The 13107-nt window shown below is 43.2% G+C and overlaps 1 protein-coding gene across 9 annotated transcripts in view; it reads left to right on the top strand.

The window, feature by feature from the left end:
• The window catches only part of cdc42bpab (CDC42 binding protein kinase alpha (DMPK-like) b), an 83612-nt gene that overhangs the window by 64236 nt on the left and 6269 nt on the right, over nt 1-13107 (top strand). For 4 of the 9 annotated variants that reach the window (XM_044106735.1, XM_044106738.1, XM_044106736.1 and 1 more), the window contains 22 exons: nt 566-671; nt 1165-1313; nt 1387-1478; nt 2295-2371; nt 3115-3150; nt 4586-4705; nt 5297-5380; nt 5465-5570; nt 6435-6571; nt 6645-6784; nt 7082-7163; nt 7254-7473; nt 7591-7653; nt 8401-8654; nt 9768-9892; nt 9985-10199; nt 10275-10372; nt 10478-10562; nt 10884-11007; nt 11102-11219; nt 12297-12417; nt 12488-12645. In XM_044106735.1, the coding sequence (XP_043962670.1) occupies nt 566-671; nt 1165-1313; nt 1387-1478; nt 2295-2371; nt 3115-3150; nt 4586-4705; nt 5297-5380; nt 5465-5570; nt 6435-6571; nt 6645-6784; nt 7082-7163; nt 7254-7473; nt 7591-7653; nt 8401-8654; nt 9768-9892; nt 9985-10199; nt 10275-10372; nt 10478-10562; nt 10884-11007; nt 11102-11219; nt 12297-12417; nt 12488-12645 (2710 nt within the window). The remainder of the gene's footprint in view (nt 1-565; nt 672-1164; nt 1314-1386; nt 1479-2294; nt 2372-3114; nt 3151-4585; nt 4706-5296; nt 5381-5464; nt 5571-6434; nt 6572-6644; nt 6785-7081; nt 7164-7253; nt 7474-7590; nt 7654-8400; nt 8655-9767; nt 9893-9984; nt 10200-10274; nt 10373-10477; nt 10563-10883; nt 11008-11101; nt 11220-12296; nt 12418-12487; nt 12646-13107) is intronic. The other 5 variants (XM_044106743.1, XM_044106742.1, XM_044106737.1 and 2 more) reach the window with 3 other exon arrangements.

Below are 13107 nucleotides of genomic sequence, written 5' to 3'. Positions count from 1 at the left end.
CTTTGCCACGGCACAAGAGGAACTGCATGTCTGTAGGAGTTTAGTTATTTCTCAGTAGACATTTAGAGCAAGAATTTTTATGAAAGTCCTAATATTGCAAGAAAAAGTTGTACAACAATAAACCAAAAATTATACAAGAAAAAAGTCATAATTACACATGTTATTTTATAAGAACAGTCATAATAATAGTTTTCTTCGCTAAATTTTTGTCGTAAATTCACGAGCATAAATTCAGTTGTAGGTTTACAACTTTCTTTCAGTATTTTTGTGTTTTTATTCTGCCAGTATTCTGACTTTATTCTCATAATTTAACAAAAATAAACTCTTTGTCTGACCCTAACACTCTGTCATATTACTCAAATAAATTTCCATTCGCTTTTTTTTTCTGGGTGTCTCTAAACAACATTTACTGAACCAAACTGAATTTAATCGATCAACTTTCAAAGTTTTGAGCCACAGTCAATGTTCTGTGGACATTCGCTATTAAAGAATGGAGCAGTTTTTAAATGAGGATGTGTGTGTGTGTGTGTGTGTGCGTGTGTGTGTGTGTGTGTGTATGTTGCAGGGTGAGTGATGAAAAGGACGCTCGGGGTTACCTTCAAGCTTTGGCCACTAAGATGACTGAGGAGCTGGAGGGTTTGAGAAACACCAGCCTTGGAGCGAGAGCAACGGTAAACAAACACGCAAACTGTTTTAATCAAAAGAACTGCCATGTTGTTGTTGTAGTCTAACACTACCTGACGATGGTTTATGAAACTATTATGATACATTATTTATGACATGGGTTCTATAAGGGCAGATATTAATAAAACCCATTCAAGCCACCAATTTTCTTGGCGGCAACATTTATTTAAAACGTTCGTCCGAACCTGTTTCTGTTAGACATCCATAAAATGCTGCTCCGAAATGAATCAGTTCAGCAGAAAAAGCTACATAATGTATTGTCGACACGTCAAGCATATAATACAGCTTCATTCCTCAATAAACTCTGGTTTTATTCCCCATATGCAACATTTGTGGTGAGGTGCGATGCTAATAAAGCATGTTTTACTCTGTTGTGATATGACTTGTTGATCATCTTGATCTTAACATATTTCACACAAAAAAAGAGGCTGTGATTTTTTAAGTTTGGCTCAAAAGCACATAATTTCCTCTGTGTTTCAGGACATGCCGTGGAAGATACGTCGCTTCGCCAAGCTGGACATGTCGGCTCGTCTAGAGCTGCAGTCGGCGCTGGACACGGAGATCAAAGCCAAGCAGAGCATTCAGGATGAGCTGAATAAAGTCAAGGCAGACAGCATTTCCACTGAATGGTACGCCTTACTTTAGCGTTAACAGCATGGCTTACTGTAAGCGACTCCCTGAACCAAATGTGATTCATTACAGTAAACTGAAGGAGGTGGAGAGTAAAAACCAGGAGCTGCTGGCTGAGATCGAGCGGCTGAAGAAGGAGACGGAGGAGCTCCGGCTGCGAAGAGGTACGGCCTCATCCCTGCTCTGTAGCATTTATTCTAGATGTTTCTGCTATTTATTGGGGCAGTTTAATGTAAAAACGACTTTTTTGAGCTTTGCATCATGTTATAATGTTATTCCTTTATCAAAAACATACCTGGAGTGTCGCTATGATTCCTTCACATGTTTGAGAAATCCTTTATACTGGGACCTAACCTCACCTCCGAGGCACAGCTCCTGCAGTTTCCAATCTTCAGACCCACTCATCTCCTTCAGACTAGCCAGCAGCAATTAGCAAATACCTGGTGGAACTGAGTATCTGCTGAGCTCATTAGAGGAGCTACTTCTCAGTGAAACGCTGATAAAAATGTTAAAATGTTAATGAAGGAGACATGTTGCGATGAATTCCTGAAGGTGGAGTTTCTGAAAGAGCTGGAGTTTTTAAAGAGTCGGAGGCCCAATTTCTTTTAAATCATATTATATATATTCAACATTTTTAAACAGCTGAAGGTACCATAGTTACTAGATTGTGCTATAGTAATACTGGCTCTTTAAGAATGCATCTTTTGATAATGACAATGGCCTTGTTTTGAGTAAGAGCTGTGTATTCATGGATACCACATTTCTTCAGAGATTACCTCAGTGAAAGAGGATTTGGCTTTGCTCCAGCACACATATGTGAGACATAGTTTTGAGCTCGCGACACACTCATGCATTGTTGCTCCGGTCATATGAAACCTGCTCTGCGTTCTTAGAAACGGTCCTGTGACCCGTTCTGTTCCAGTCGGTCTTTGATGCTCTAATTCCTGACCACAGTGGTGTTATTCGCTTCGGGTCCATAGGTGTCAAGCACCAGGATTCCCAGAATTCCTTCCTGGCTTTCCTCAACGCCCCCACCTCGGCCCTCGACCAGTTTGATGTGAGTTTGAATGAAGCCGCCGTTATCTGACATGCTAACAATCCTTTTATGTCGTCCACATGATTTTTATTGATGTGAATCCTTCTGACTTTATTTTTTATTTATTTTTGGTTGCTTTCTTTGCGTCACTCTGGTGCATCAGGACTCTTATTCCTCATCTTCATCTTCTTTAATTGAGTTTTGGGAAGATGTAAGTTTATTCGTGGGTGTGTTATAAACCCGTGTAGATGTAGCTGTACCCTTTAGGACACTGAAAGGGCATCCATGTTGGTTTAGGAAGAGGTATGTTTATTATCTGTTAATAACAGAGCTGAGAATCTACCAGCTACTTGTTCATATCCTCCTGCTATTTATTAGTTTGTTACAACCTTAGATATAACAACACTTTATGTTTACTTTCCATACTTCCATTCCTCTGTAATTGTGTTTTTTACATCAGTACCCATTTTAGTTCTCGTCATCAGCCCACCTCTATTGTACAAACAATAATCTAATGCAGTGCTTCACAACTGAGACTTGTGTAACTCAAATATTGAGTTGTAAAAACCTCACATTGTTGCTGAAAACATTTGCGAGTGTTTCAGACTAGCAGGTTTTGGTAAGCACTGCCTGATGTCACCGAATCCTCCCCGCTCTCCCATCGTCACGTTTCCTCCCTCAGTCTGTTGAAATGTGTTTTCAGCTGCGCAATATTCACCGCTGTGTGTCTCTGTCACTCTCTGCCTCCCTTCCTGCCACTGAAGCGCTCGCCGTCCGTCGGCCCGACTAAAGGCAGACGTGTAAGCACCGCCGCTGCAGCTCTGCAGCTCCTCTCTCAATGTTCCGTCTCGCTTCCTGTCGGTTGATCTGCGTGTGTCCGGCCGTCTGCATGGCAGCGGAGAAAAACTCTTTGTCTGTGTGTCCTGCTGTAAAGTATCCACATCCGTTGAACTTAACATTTTGGTACTAAGGTGTTGGAACAGTAGAGTAGCTTGTAATCTTAAAGTGAAAAAAATGACATTCAGCCCCTTTTAACTCTGACACCCAGAAGAGCGTTCCTGCTGCTTCCACCAACTCAAATATGAGACTTTTTAAAGATCATTATGAAGACTTGAATCCAGGCCTTTCACTGTAACTAAATTGTCCCAGAAGTTATTGCAATAAGTGACAATGTTGTTTTGAGACCATTTTCAAGTGTTATAGTGGTAATGGTATAATAACGCAAAAACACATTCTCAAGAATTAATCAACTTTAAATTCTAATGAACACTTAACACATGAACCGGAAGAGATTTTAAATATCCAAAATAAATAACAAAAAAACAAACAACACATAATAACAAAAAAAATTAAATGAATTACAAAGTCTCTGAAAACAAAATGATCCTGTGTCACAGCAGAAATGTAAAACAGAAAATCTTGTATTTCATATAGTAGTGTTTTTTTTGTCCCGAACTCACGTAGCTTCTTAAGGCTTGGCAACAGAAGGGAGCCAGTGGCAAAAACAAACGTCGCCCTGGCAACTGGAGATAATTTACACTTTTTTTTTTTTGACAGAAGTTAAAACACTAGCTAGCTGGCTTGGGCATGTTAGCAGCTAGTTAGCTCTTCAAGTCACAGAACTCAATAACGGTGTGGTTGCAACTCAAACCTTTATCCGACAGAAAAATCTCACAAGAAAAATAAACTACAGAGAATGCAAGAGTAAATAGTCCTGCCACGACAAAATGGAAGACCTGTGATTTAAGGCCGGCTTACGTTTTTTAGGGTGGACCTTTAAAGGCCTTAATGTCTTATTTAAAAGATCCTCAGACAACCTACATAAAGAAAAGTTGAGTTTTATGAAACCATTCTTCATTTTCCTCTCATCTATGCTCTACATTGTGTTGCTCTCTGGTAAAATCTCACGAAAGACATTGAAGTTTGTAACCCAACAAGGTGTGGAAAAGTTAAAGGGATGTGAATACCTCAGTGTCTGCCTGTTTGTGTGTGATGGGCTTGCATGGTTTGTGGTGTATTTGGTGCAGTTAACAGGGTCGTGGTCCTGTGATGTTAAAGTTGGGGTCAGTTTTCAGTTTAAGTGGGCCGCCTCCTGTCCCGTCCACCATCTTTCTCTGTCAGCATGACTGCTGGATGTTTCTACCGATCCATTTTACTTCCTGCTAATTTTCCTCTCTCCATCTTTTTCCTAACCGCCCAACTCTTCCTCTCCCCTCTGCATTCTGCTCTCCTCAGGTGGACTCCATGGATAACTTCACCCCCTCCAACACTCCGTCTCGGGAAGACGACCCCAAGTCCCACCTCAAGTCGCATTCCCGTTCCCCTTCCATGGCTAGCGATATGGAGCCGATAGAGGTCAGATAATCCGACTCGTTTTAGCCGAGCCGCCCATGGGAATTAGACAGGAATGTTTGGCACGCACAAAACACTTCCAAATATCCTGACGAATAATTGTCAGAGGCATAAATAGTGTCTGCAGCTCACAGTGCTACCACTGTTGGCTCAGTCATCCACTATGAATTACAGGTAATTTAGTTGCGCAGAAGAATCCCGCAGCGCAATAACAGCAAAAGAAACTATATCTGATGGAGCAAATCATCCTGTTCCTGTTTAGACTTTTTTTGGTGGGAGTTATAATAGTTTAGACGTCTGAATTGGAGTTCAGAGCCAACATTTAAGTCAGTAAGCTGTTTAAATTCTTCCATTTTTAGCTTTAGATAATCGTCTTCCAGTTCCATCTTGTTGCTTGTTGTGAGTCAAGTGCACGTCACCTGGGATGTGTGATTGATGGGAGCGGAGCCGCTTGTCACAGCCTGATTGACCTTTGCACCTTCCTTTCATTATTTCCTCTACATAATTCTGGCCAGAATTTTGCTCTTAAATCCAAACTGTGTATTGAAGAGATCCTTCATTTGCATTTAAAGATATTTCTGCTTTGTTCTGCAGCTGATAGACCATCCTGGCCGAACTGTTCAGACCCCCACCCTGCGTTCAGGAGGTTACGGCAGCATCGGACGCTCCTCACCAAAGGTTAGGCTGTTGTTTTTTTTTTAAGGAGACAATCTCTCGGCTGAAACTTTGATAAACACTGTTTCTCATGTCTGCCTCCCACAGCCCAAAGCACATCAGTTTGTTGTCAAGTCCTTCAACGCGCCCACAAAGTGCAACCAGTGCACCTCCCTCATGGTGGGGCTCATCCGTCAGGGCTGCACCTGTGAGGGTAAGGAAAACCGGAAAACACAACCTGACAACAAACAGGGATCCTCAAATCCTTGAAGACTCTTGAAATTCAGTTAGATGTTTTCAAGGTTTGGAAAGTGCTTGATTTCTGTTTTGTAATAAAATGCAATCTAACGCTTGATTGAAATCCTAAATCTGGAAAATGTTATTTACGGTTGAAACCAGATATTTTCATACATAATAAAAATATGGACGCTTTTTTTCTCACAGTGTGAAGCTAAATCAGACTAAACTATAATAAAAGAATTATTATGATAATTTCTGTTTGGTAGATGCCAGAAGACGTAGTAAGAACATTGTAGGATTTATTGTTTAAGCTTTTAATTTGAGCAGGAAGTTCATTTACCTTGGCATTTGGATTGTTTCAATGTAATGAATACTAAGTATTCATAATGTCTCAATGACCTATTATTCTGTGTGAAAGAAATTAAGTCTGTTTTCCATATTATTGTTAAATAATATGGAAAACCTTATAGAAATTTTTTATTTTTGTTAAATTACTATTTTGTTTTCAGACCACTCAGATGTATAGGTTGTGTTAGACATTTAAAAACTTTAAATTTTATTACATTTTAGTTTACATTGCCCCTTCTGTAGAATATATAACACTATCACAAGACATTATTAATAACAGTAATAAATTCTATCATATAATAGTGATTTTATTTTGTTGTTTTAGTTCATCTCTATTGTTTTTGTCTCCAAAATGTGGTGCTGGAAAAGTTTGAAAATTCACCTTGAATAGTGCTTGAGTTTTACCGATTGTATATCATTGTATATGCAGGTTGAGTATTTGATGCATCTTCATGTTTTTGCTTTGTATTTTTTTTCTGTGTGTGTTCAGTGTGTAATTTTTCCTGCCACGTAACTTGTGCGGACAAAGCTCCAGCTGTGTGTCCCGTGCCCCAGGACCAGACCAAGGGCCCGCTGGGCATCGACCCTCAGAGGGGCATCGGTACTGCGTACGAGGGCCACGTGAAGGTGAGTGATCTGAGAAACCGGAATCCCACAGAGCCGACCTTTTTCCTGAAGCTGAGCTCTGCTCCTTCTGCAGGTTCCCAAACCCACCGGAGTGAAGAAGGGCTGGCAGAGAGCCATGGCTGTGGTGTGCGACTTCAAGCTGTTCCTCTATGAGCTGGGCGAAGGGAAGGCCACCCAACCGAGCGTCGTCGTCAGTCAGGTGTTGGATATGAGGTAAACCAACGGAGGCGCGGACAACAGCATCAACCACAATATGAGTTCCTGTAACGTGACCAAAATCACCGATCAGAACAGAATCAAACCTAATTACTAATGGAGTCAGTCGGTGGCTCTGCCAAAACACACTTAGTTCAGACTAATTATCACTGAATCACGATACACCCAGAACTGGACCTCCTTCGTCCAGGGATGGGATTGTTGCTGACCAATTTTCCAGAGCTTTAGCTGCAAGTTTAAATAGAAAAAGCTTTGACCTGAGTGTTTAACCTTTGACCTCTGTGTGTCGCACAGGGATGAGGAGTTTTCAGTCAGCTCCGTTTTGGAGTCAGATGTCATCCACGCCAGCCGCAAGGACATACCGTGCATATTCAGAGTGAGGGGCTCTTCTGCTGCTTCCTTCTTAAATCGCTGTTTGAGTTGTGCTTCTTTTGACCTCTGACCTCCGCTCTCTCTGTCTCTCCAGGTGACAGCGTCCCAGCTCTCCCCCTCCAGCAGCCACAAGGCGTCCATCCTGATCCTAGCTGACAGCGACCAGGAGAGGAACAAGTGGGTGTGTCTGCTCAACGAGCTGCACCGCATCCTGAAGAAGAACAAGCTGAAGGAGCGCTTCGTCTACGTCCCCAAGGAGGCGTACGACTGCACGCTGCCCCTCATCAAGACCACCCAGTCTGCTGCTATCATAGGTGGGCCAACAGAGATTCCTACTGTCAGACAGTTAAAGAACTGGAGTCCTCTATGTTTTTGATTTTTACCCTCTGGGCCCTAAAGTGGCAGTTTTTCTCCGTTTAATCTGCCTTCAGATCATGAGCGCGTCGCCCTCGGCAACGAAGAAGGCCTCTTTGTCATCCATGTCACCAAAGATGGTAAGATCACGTTAACATGATTATCATTCTGGTTCATTCACCTCTGAACTGGTAGAATGAAGAGGAATAGGATGTTTGTCCGTCCTTAAAAAGTCTAAAATGGCCTTAAATAGATTTTAAAAATTCAGCAACACTCTTTAATCTCATATATTTTATGTAGGGGTGTTTTTTTAAAACCTCACAGGACTTTCCGTCAGCCAATAGTTTGAGTCGCATGCAGACATCCTGTGTATCTGACTCGAGGTGGTTCATTAATGATCGCCAGTCGGCAGGATGATGTTGATCTTCACCTTCATGCCATGCTACATGCATTCTGTACAAAAAGCTTTGCTCAGAAAACGGTGGAGGCGGCTACCACTAACGCTAGCATTTGCTGCGACTCAAACATGGTGGTCAGTCTCCACTCTTACAAATTGAAGAATTTTATTTCAACACAACTGTTACTGTAGAGGAAAATACAGAGAAGGAGGAGATTACGGAAAAGGAGCCGAGCATAGAAGCAAAAGAAAATAGAGCCTCAGGTGGCGATCATTCTGTTTTCTGAAGTTCTGAAGTAAGAATGTGACATTTGCTGTAGTTAATCTAACAACTAGAAATATTTCTTCCTTCACACATATATATATATATATAATTTTTTTTTCCTAAGACCTGTGCTACAGGTCTTAAATTTCATCCATAATGGACTTAAAAATCATCTGAGTTGGTGAAACCTGCAGAAGCCCTGATGAAGCCTTTCTCTTTTTGTAGAGATAATCCGTGTGGGAGACAACAAGAAGGTCTACCAGATCGACCTGATCCCCCAGGAGCAGCTGCTAGCCGTCATCTCGGGCCGGAACCGCCACGTCCGCCTCATCCCCACTCAGGCGCTGGACGGCCGCGAGACCGAGTCCAGCAAGCTGGCCGAAACGAAAAACTGCCAGAGTCTGGTGTCGGGGCCGGTCCGGAACGGCTGCCTCACCTGCCTCTGTGTGGCCATGAAGAGTAAAGTCATCTGCTACGAGGTGAGGAGGAGTCTGACTGAGACTGGACGATCCGCACTGCAGGCGCTGAAGAAACACTTCCACATTATTCTTAAAACGTACATCAACAAAGTGTAACATATTTATTCGTATTAATTTAAAGACTACTTGTTAGAAGCAGATCTAATGTTATAATTCTCTTAATGGTTAAGAAAAATGCAGTAGAAAATGGTGTATTGAATTCATGGGACTGTCAGCCATGGATACGCCCTCTGGTGGACTTTGACATAACAAGACCTTTACTTTTATAATGATTATCAGGGAATGCTCATCCTGAGAAAGTCTTAAATTCATATATGAAATTAAGGCCTTAAAATGACTTTGATACATTGGGGGGAAAGTAAGTTGGCCTTAAATACATTAAGATAGGTCTGATATTTTGTCGTGGCAGGTCTATTTAATGTAGTTGGGTTTTTTTTCAGTGGACAATTGAGACATGTGACCATCTTCATTACATTCTGACTGAGGTGGTTTAGGCTACTGCTAACTAGCTGCTAATGTACCCTTCCTAGCTAGCAAGATTTTTTCTGCCTTTATCAAGGGCGTAATGCCAGGTTCACAGTTTTTGCGATTCTTGATTGTAATGAAGCAACTATTCCCTGTAGTATAGTGTTTTCAGGTTTATATTTTATGCAAGCTAACATTAAGGTCTTAAAAAATCTTACATTGACTTGCTGAAGGCTGCAGATGCCCTGATCTCATCTTTTATGAGATTAACTAAAGATGTTATCAAACTATACAGTAGTGAACCCATGTGATCATGGGAAGCACTAATTTATTACTCTTTCCTCACGTTTGATTATTGTACACAGGCACTTATATTTACTTGATTTGTTTTATTTTTTGGAAGAGCCACTCTAGCACAATAAGGTTAAACCTTTTTATCTTTAATTCTTGTTATTCTCTCTAAATCACATAGTATTTTTACAATTACAATGAAATACAAAAACAATAGAAAATAAAAGTGCCATCTCTGGAAGTATTTCTGCTAGCATCTGTGCTAATTAGCTGATGCTATGGATCAGGCAGTGACTTCATCAGGTTCATTTTGACCCTGAGCTCCTGTGAACCTAAAGACTTTTTCCCGTCCTGCAGGTGAATAAGGGGAAATTGCGCCACCGAGTGCTGCGGGAGCTGCAGTCCCCGGGGCCAGTCCAGTGGATGGGCCTGCTCAGCGAGCGTCTTTACGTGGGCTACCAGTCCGGCTTCACGCGCTACAGGTTTCCTCCTTTTGGATTACAGTGCATCACACACACACACACACACACGCGCGCGTCTTGAATACATCAAAGTAACCTGATGCCGTCCGCAGTGTCCATGGCGACGTGTCCCCGGTCAGCCTGCTGCACCATGAGGACCACACCCTGGCCTTCATCCCGCAGCAGGGCCTGAGCGCGCTGTGCGCCGTGGAGATCTCCAGCAAGGAGCTGCTGCTGTGCTTCAGCTCCATCGGGGTCTACGTGGACTCTCAGGGCCGGAGGTCACGGCAGCAGGAGCTCATGTGGCCGGCTCATCCCAACGCCGCCTGTGAGTTGGATCGGGCTCAAACGCACACAAAAAGAAAAACCTGCTTCCTGTAGCTCACTGTCTTCTTGTGTCCAGGCTACAACGCCCCCTACCTGTCAGTGTACAGTGAGAACGCCGTGGATGTGTTTGATGTGAATACCATGGAGTGGATCCAGACCATTCCTCTAAAGAAGGTCTGTGTCTCTGGGGCGCCATCTGGTGGAGAGAGAATAGTGATCCCAGCTTCATAAACGTTTCAGTGTTAATGAAGACAGGTTTCTCTTCTGCTGCTGCTGTAGGTGCGACCTCTGAATGTTGATGGATCTCTGAACCTGCTGGGCCTGGAAACGGTGCGCCTGATCTACTTTAGAAACAAGATGGCTGGTAAGAACGCGTTACTACTAACAACAAAACATCCTGGAGCAAAATTCCTTGGAAAATACTGATATCCCACAATATTCCATATTTAGCCACCTTTGAATCACAAACAACTGTATTTTGATGCGTATGAGCAACATGATTTTCAGTTTTCGTAACGATAAAGTTAAAAACCAGGAAGTGTTTCTAGTGAAGTCATAAAATCCAATAGGAGCTTAAATTTTTAGGGGAGTGACCACTTAAACTGAAGTGAATGAGAGGTGCTGAAGGAGTTGGTGTCTCAGTGGTTGGCTAGAAGTGAGGAAGACTCCTGCTTTGGTGTTTCAGAGGGGGATGAGCTGGTCGTCCCGGAGACGTCGGACAACAGCAGGAAGCAGATGGTGCGCAGCATGAACAACAAGAGGCGCTTCTCCTTCAGGATACCAGAGGAGGAGCGGCTGCAGCAGAGGAGGTAGCGCCCGGTGCCGCCTCTGGTTCTCATCTGTGGGTCTGCTGTTTCCGGGTCCTGTTCACTCACCTTTGTTCCTGTGTCGTCACGGTTACAGAGAGATGCTGCGAGATCCAGAAATGAGGAACAAGCTGATATCCAACCCCACCAACTTCAACCATGTGGCCCACATGGGACCAGGAGACGGGATCCAGATCCTGAAAGATCTCCCCATGGTAGATACACACGCACACGCACACACACACACACACACCCACACGCACAACACAGGGAAACACACTGCAGAGCAAGGGTGTTCAAAGTGAGGCTCGGGGGCTGTTTGTGACAGCCAGACTGATTTTATTTATTTATTTGTGCAGCCTTCTCCTTCTCATAATTTAAGAATAAATTGGGACAAAAGTAACATTTTTAAATCAAAACTGTAGAAAAATGTTAGATGGAACATAAAGTGAACAAAGCAAAGCTTCCTGCTTTGTTTTTATTGTCATGGTAACTGGTACCACATCGAGTGCACCCAAATCGGCTTTTCATTACCGTATTAAAGGAACAGTGTAATGTAAATTCGACCTTTTTGACCATTACACCATGTTATATCATTATACCTTCATCAAAAACATGCATGTTGTGTATGATTCTTTTGTGCATGCTTGAGAAATCCTATAAGTATGTAAAAGTTTATTAGAGTATCACTTTTCACAGATAAAATCACAAAGTGCTTCACAAAACACACAGGAAATGCACATCAAACATGACATTAAATTAAAAGCCTGTCAGAGGCTATTTTACTTACTCCTTCAGACTAGCCAGCAGCAATTAGCAAACACCTGGTGGAACTGCTCATCTGCTGAACTCATTATAGGAGCTACTTCTCAGTGTAACACTGTTAAAAGCGTTTTAAAGGCGTTTCTTAAAGAGACAGAGACCCAATTTCGAGGTGTTACATTTGGAAGTCAAATTTCTTTCAAGTCATATTTCATATATATATATATATATATATATATATATGTGTGTGTGTGTGTTTTGGACAGCCCTACTATAGAAGCTTCTTCACAGTCTAGTTCTCACTTGCACCAAAAAACAAAGCTACTTGTGTACTGTTGGAGCTGCTCCATCTTTCACCATGTTATGTAGCTACAGACGGAATCAAGGTCAACTTGTTATGTTCAGGTCCACCACAGTGTGTGTGTGCGTGTGGGTGTGTGTGTTAGTCTGAGCATGCTGTGCACTCACTGCTGCCCCCCTCCCTCACACTGCGCCCCCTCCCCCCTTCTGTCCACTTGCTGCGTTTAAAGCAGAACATCCGTGTTCAGGAGACCCGGGCGGGGTTCAGCGGCTCCGTCAGCATCCCCTCCATCACCAAGAACCGGGCGGAGCCGGGCCGCTCAATGAGCGCCAGCAGCGGACTGGGCATACGTGAGTATCGTGCTTCCAGTTGTGGTTTCAGTGAGGTGCCTTTAGCTGACGTGTTTTCCTCCGGGTCCAGGCTCGTCGTCTCAGAACGGCAGCGCTCTGCGCAGGGAGCTGTCCGGGGGAAGCTACGGGTCCAAACGCCAGACCATGACCTCGCCCTCCGAGAGCTCCCTGTCCTCCGGCGGGGGGATGGACTGCGGCGACGCTCCGCTCTCCCAGTTCGACAGAGAGGTCAGTAGGCGGGCTGAACCCCGACATGCAGCCGCACGTGGGGTCGGTTCTAGAACATCGGACTCATTCCAGTTTGGACCCATTGAGACTGACACTAACCATCCGAAACAATCATTCCTCAGAAGCATCAGAGTCTGTATGGAGACTAAACCAGCCGACTGTGTTGAGGTTTTTCACGCGTCGTCACAACCACAAACTCCAGTCTGTTAGATTCACATGACGGATCAGCAGAGGAGTGACGATGCTGGAGGAATTTTTGATTTTCAAATCCTTTTATGAAAGTATCAGTACCTCCAGTATGTCATGATAGTTTTTGTGATAATTTTTTTATCAAAATGATTTTGTGGTGCAAAACCTACATTAATAGGTACATTTAGGTAAGTTTTTACTCGCCATATAGATCACTAACTAGCTTGGCACTAACTAGCTGTAGACCTCCCACAGTGGCTTTTAGTAGTTTGG

This window comes from Gambusia affinis, linkage group LG22 (genome assembly GCF_019740435.1).
Source record: "Gambusia affinis linkage group LG22, SWU_Gaff_1.0, whole genome shotgun sequence".
NCBI classification, from domain to species: domain Eukaryota; kingdom Metazoa; phylum Chordata; class Actinopteri; order Cyprinodontiformes; family Poeciliidae; genus Gambusia; species Gambusia affinis.
This window is presented reverse-complemented; position numbering and strand designations above follow the sequence as displayed.